This window comes from Haliotis asinina, chromosome 3 (assembly GCF_037392515.1).
Source record: "Haliotis asinina isolate JCU_RB_2024 chromosome 3, JCU_Hal_asi_v2, whole genome shotgun sequence".
In the NCBI taxonomy this organism is placed as follows: Eukaryota; Metazoa; Mollusca; class Gastropoda; order Lepetellida; family Haliotidae; genus Haliotis; species Haliotis asinina.
This window is the reverse complement of record NC_090282.1, coordinates 41679598-41685599: the sequence shown is the minus strand read 5'-3', so window position 1 is coordinate 41685599 and position 6002 is coordinate 41679598. Positions and strand designations below refer to the sequence as shown.

At 43.6% G+C, this 6002-nt stretch overlaps 1 protein-coding gene across 1 annotated transcript; it reads right to left on the bottom strand.

Moving 5' to 3' along the window:
• Window positions 1–2921: 2921 nt before the first annotated feature.
• LOC137278891 (uncharacterized) lies at window positions 2922–4052 on the bottom strand. The gene has a single exon (XM_067811391.1). It carries the CDS (start codon window positions 4050–4052, stop codon window positions 2922–2924), a length of 1131 nt encoding a protein of 376 aa, XP_067667492.1.
• Window positions 4053–6002: the final 1950 nt, after the last annotated feature.

The following is a 6002-nucleotide window of genomic DNA, read 5'->3' as shown; positions in this document are numbered from 1 at the left end:
GGTGGCTTAACAGGCTGTCTTCTGCTGACTGCTGCTGGCGCTGGTCTGGGGTTCAAACCTGCTGGTCTCAGGTTCAAACGTGGTGGCTGCATACGTTGACTAGGCGTTGAATCTGGTACCGGATATCTCTTCCACATACCCGTTTCTGCAAAGTGTTCTTTTGATGTTCGAAGGTGTCTTCGATTTCGACGATACTGTCGACCATCTTCTGTGCGAACACTGTAGGATCGAACATCTACCTGGTTTTCAACTCTGGCTTTTATCCATCTACTGTGACCTGGAGGCTGGAATCTGACTATATCACCCTTGTGGAGTGACGGTAGTTCTCTGGTGCTCTTGTTGTAGTAAGACATCTGTACAGCTTACTTCTCAATGAGTCTCTGTTTAACATTAGGCTGTATCTCTGGTTTCAAGAGCTGTTTGGACACTGGTAACTGACTTCTGGTTCGTCTACCGAATAGACGCTGTACTGGTGATGAACCCATCTTCTCATTTGGGATATTTCGTACCTCGAGGAGAGCTAGAAATGGATCCGACTTGGCTTCATGTGATTTCTGTAGCATTGTCTTTGCAATCTTCACGGCACTTTCAGCTTTGCCATTGGATTGAGCATATCCTGGTGAGCTGGTATTGTGTTCAAATCCATATACTGAAGCAAAGTCTGAGAAACTATGCGAGTTGAATGGCGGTCCGTTTTCAGTAATAACTACCTGTGGGGCTCCATGACGTGCGAAATGGGCCTTGAGTTTGGTGATAACTTCGTTTCCAGCTTTACCTTCCAGTCTATCGATTTCGAAGAAGTCGGAGTAGAAATCGACGGTAATGAGGTAGTCCCTTTTGTCGCATTCGAACAAGTCACAGGCAATATATTGCCATGGCAGCTCCGGGATCTGGTGACTTATCATTGGTTCCTTGCCCTGGTTAGACTGTATGGTGTTGCACACACTACACTTGGATACATAGTCTTCAATGTCACTGTACATTTTGGGCCAATACACTGTCTCACGTGCTCGTCTCACACATCCCTGTATACCAGTGTGACTCATGTGCAGTCTCTCCATAATGATGTGTCGTGCAGCTGAGGGCACCACAATTCTGTCAACTTTGAAGACAAGTCCATTTTGTACAGACAATTCTTCTCGGAAATTTGCATATGGTTTCAAATTCCTTGGAACTCTCTCTAGGTCTTCAGGCCATCCTTGCTGAATTATTTTCATGAGCTGGCATAGGTCTTCGTCCAACTTTGTAGCTGTTTGTAGCTCTTGGAGTCTTTCGCTTGAAACCGCAATGTTCTCTGTCATGTCTATGCTCTGCAATTCTTCTTCAAGCGATGTTAAGAAGATCTCTTCCTTTTCAACATCCTTCTCCGGTCTTGAGACGAAGGCTCTACTGAGTGTGTCGGCTAAGTACATCTCCTTGCCTTTCTTGTACACAACTTCGTACTCATATTTCTGTGTTCGGAGAAGCATCCTCTGTAGACGTTTTGGCGCTGATAATAGGCTCTTCTTGTGTATTGTCACTAGTGGTTGGTGATCAGTTTCTACAAGAACTTTTCTTCCGTAGACATATCTCTCGAACTTTTCTAGTCCGAACACCATCGCTAACATCTCTTTCTCAATTTGGGCGTAACCCTTCTCTGTACTGGTTAATGCTCGTGAGGCATACTGTACTGGCTGGCCATCCTGAAGCAAGCACGCTCCGAGTCCACTTTCAGACGCGTCACATTGAAGTGTCATGGTCTGGCACTCTGTGTCGAAGTACCTAAGGACTGGCGGACTTGACAGGATCTTCTTGATATCACTAAAGGCTTGTCCATGTACCTGTTCATCCCATCGAAAGTTGATATCTTTCTTCACCAACTCCCGCACTGGCGCATGTACCTCGGAGAGATTGGGAGCAAACTTCTGTAGGTAACCAACCATACCCATCAGACGCTGTACTCCACTCTTGTCTTCTGGCGATGGCATCTTCTCAATGGCGTCGAGTTTACTTGGGTCAGCTCTCAAGCCTTCCTTGGATATCACGTGACCTAAGTAGTTGACCTGGGTCTGTTTCAACTCAACCTTCTCTCTGTTTAGCTTCAATCCTGTTTCTCTACAACGTTGAAGTAGTTGTTCGAGGTTCTTGTCATGGTCTATGGAAGCATCTTCGGGTGTCTTGCCTTTGCCCCATACAAGCAGATCGTCATGCGCTGCAAATACACTGTTCAGTCCTTTCAGTGCATTGTCCATTCTTCTTTGAAATTCTTCTGGCGCCGGAGATATTCCAAGCGGCATCCTTAGCCATCTGTACTTCCCGAACGGCGTCTCAAACGTAGTAAGGTAACTACTGTCTTGACCTAGGCAGACATGCCAAAATCCGTTCTTGGCGTCAAGGTGTGTGAAGTAGTAGGCTCCCTGTAGCTCAAGTAGGATATCATCAATGGTTGGTATCGGGTACTCATTTCTTTTGAGTGCTTTGTTCAATGGTTTCGGGTCGATACACAGTCGTACAGCTCCTGAGGGCTTCATCGCTACAGCTAAACTGCTTATCCAGTCTGTTGGAGTGTCAACTGGTGTGATGATACCTAGTTTCATTAGCCTATCCAGTTCATCTTTCACCTTGGTCTTCACTGTGAGAGGCCATTTCCTGCATGGTAACTTGACAGGATTCACCGAGTTATCTGTCACTAAGTGCAGTTCACCTTCAAGCTGACCTTCACCTTTGAAGACATCTCCATATTTCTTCATTAGCTCTTCTCCTTGATCAATCTTTTCATCCACTTTGGCTATGTTCTCTCTGTTCACTGTCATCAAACGCATGTGTTGTACTGCTCTGGATCCTAGAATTGACTTACAGTCCTCATCAACAATTATAAATCTCACCTTGTAACTCTCATCATTCATTGGGTTTGTCACAGTGAAAATCTTCTGTCCCAGGGTCTACATTTCTGTTTTGTTGTACATTACAAGACTTCTCTGTGTCTTCTCTGTTTCCTTGAATTCTGTGTCTCTTGTAATGGCAACATAATCTCTACTTGACATTACATTAGTTGTCGCACCACTGTCCAGCTGTAAATTTGTCATGTGTCCTTCAATGTACATGTTTGCACATATGACTTTCTCATAATCTCTGTCAGTGTTCATTGCTAGGACATAGTCATTCCCATCTTCATTTTCTTCATCGCTAGCATATTCATCTTCTACTGAATGAACTTGAGATTTTCTGAACTTGCACATCGAACTGAAGTGATTTCTGTATTTGCATACACTGCAAGTTTTCCCATACGCTGGACAATTTCTTGGTGGGCAATCTGTTCCACAGTATTTGCAGACTCTCTGATTTACTCTGTTTTTCTTTCCTTTCTTGTCATATCTCTCATGTCTGTGGCTTTCATTCTTCATGGGTTTCTTGAACTTTCTTTCTTTCTTTCTTGAGAACGCATGAATATCATCTTGAACATTTCCTGTCATGGCTTTTGTCTGATATTGGCTGGATTCATAGGCTCTACAGATATCTATGCAATTTGGTAGCGTTAGATTTCTAACTTCCAGAAGCTTGCTTCTAAGAGACTCATCTTTGACACCAACAACAATTTGGTCCTTCAATAACCTTGCCTCCATGTTCCCATAGTTGCAGGATCTGATCAATTTTCTCAAATGTGCGAGGTATACATCAATGTTTTCATTTGCTTGCTGATATCTCTTATGAAAGACATATGATTCATAGGTTTCATTTACCTCTCCTAGACAAAATTCCTCAAACCTCTGTAGTACTGCCTCAATATCATTTCTTTCATCTTCATCTTCAAATGCTAGGCCATCATAAATGTCAAGGGCGTCACTTCCTATGCAAGTCAACAGGGTAGCGGTTTGGAACTGATTATCTTCATTGTTTAAACGTGTTACAATTACGTAGTTGTTCCACAACCTACGAAACTTTCTCCAGTTTGTAGCCGGGTTACCTTTTAGCTCCAGTTTTGCAGGTAGGGGCACGGTCATGCGTCTCCCCACATGGCCATGTGCTTCGCCATGTGCTCCCTGCTCCTCTTCACCGTGATCTTCATCTGCCATCGTTATCACGGTAATATGGCGCTCGCTGACTTGTCAATAGTTCATTTGTATTCTATTACTCACTGCCGACCACATTTGGTCACTTCTGACACCATGCTTCGTCTGGTATACTTTAAATAAAAACTAGCAGGTGAGTTTCAACTTTTAATATTGTCGCCATCTTGATATAGAACAAGGCATGCTGGGATGCCGGGAGCATTCATTGAATCCTTGTATCGAGGGAGCATTCATTATTCAGATCTAACATCGTAACAGTCATCATTATGTGAAGTCGACAAGTCAGCAATAAGCCTTTTCTTTTAGATTATTTCCCTTTTACTATGGCCCGTCTCACTATGGCCGTATGTTTTCACACCTTTTTAATTGATTCTGCTCTGAGCTCCCACTATGGACCACTTCCTTATAAGGCTTCCTACTATAGACCATGACTCTATTACAGCATAGAGAACTACTGAACAAAGAGAACGAACAATAGCATGAACAGTTTGAAATTCATGTTACATGTGAACATAGGTCATCAATCACATTAGTCACGTAAGTGAACATGACATGATCATTGAAATTGTCAACATCAAGAAGTAACGTGGCCAACAATGGCACCACAAGCTGAAACATATGAGACAATGCTCCTCTCGCACATCATGATCTCTAGTCCCAATTGGTACAACATGGCATCAGTTGATTCTAGTCTTCTGCGTTTTGAAGGCTGATGTCCACCTGACAACTGCAAAAGATAAACTTCCTTATTAGACTGTTCATTCCTAAAAAGCAAGAACAACTCAAAAATGTTCAAATATGACTATGCTTCTCTCCTTCCAAAACGACTATTGTAACCTTCACTGCTGTTGTGTGTCCTGGGCTGCTCACTTTGGAAATGGTTCTAAATTACAATAGGAAACTGTCCATCAATCCATGTACTTCGGAAATACTCCAAGCAAAGATAGTTGCTGAACAACCAGGTGTTCTGCACCGCCAATTTGCAATGCCATCCTTATTAGTTCTTGTAAGATAACCAACTATGGCGGGCGGGAGCACGCCTGTTTATTTCCGGTTAGCCGCTTACAACATAATAAATGGAATGTCGCATGGGACATAAATAAAAGAATGCCGCTTAAGGCAATTACGTTACATCTCCCTCCTTAAGATTAAGAGTCCATGAATGAGGGATAAGATTATAGCACTGGTAGCGTAAATGTGAAATGTCACTGAAAGTTACGTATACGGCAAAAGTCTTTTTTTTTTTTCTTTTTTTTTTTTCAGAGCACAGAGTTCCCGATGATGATAGCTATATAAAACGCATAGACAAACTAAATTTGGCACATGCATTACTTTGGCACTGCGAAACAAATTAAAGTCTTTCAGAAGAAACCTAACTACTGTTAACGTTGAACTTAATGTATGACCCTAGCACTTTAAGAGTCATTCACAGATCGAGCCTGCTGGGTGGTGCTACACGTCTGCCTGATCTGGTGGTGACAGTCGGATTGACTGCCAGGGTGGTGGTGACTGGGCTGCTGACATCTCTGCGAGGTGAAGGTAGTGCGCCATGTTGCACAGAGTATGGTTCGGCGAACGGCGGTGGTGGTGTGATGTTTGGGGTGAACTGCATTTCTCCAAGTTGTCGGCTGGGCTGACTGCTCGTGTTTGCTGGAATTGTGACTTTCCTGAGAAACTTGCGGTTCCGCCTGTAAGTCCCGACATCAGTGGTGACGTGATACGATCTGGGTTTGGAGTGGTGACTCTGGATTACTCCGGGCTTCCATGACTTTCCAGTGTCAACTGGAGCGAGTCTAACTTGGTCTCCTGGCTGAAGCTCTGGGAGGGGTTTAGCACTCTTCTTAGCATCGTGGTAGAACTTTTGCTTTTGCTTCTTAAGAGTCAAGTGGCGTTTGGTCTCTTGCCTGTTGTAAGGTTGAGGAATGAGTATCTCACGTGCTGCAGGAAGTGTGT

Bases quoted from the DNA above. Each gene is read 5' to 3' on its own strand.
- LOC137278891 (XM_067811391.1), bottom strand. From the start codon at position 4,052: ATGGCAGATGAAGATCACGGTGAAGAGGAGCAGGGAGCACATGGCGAA.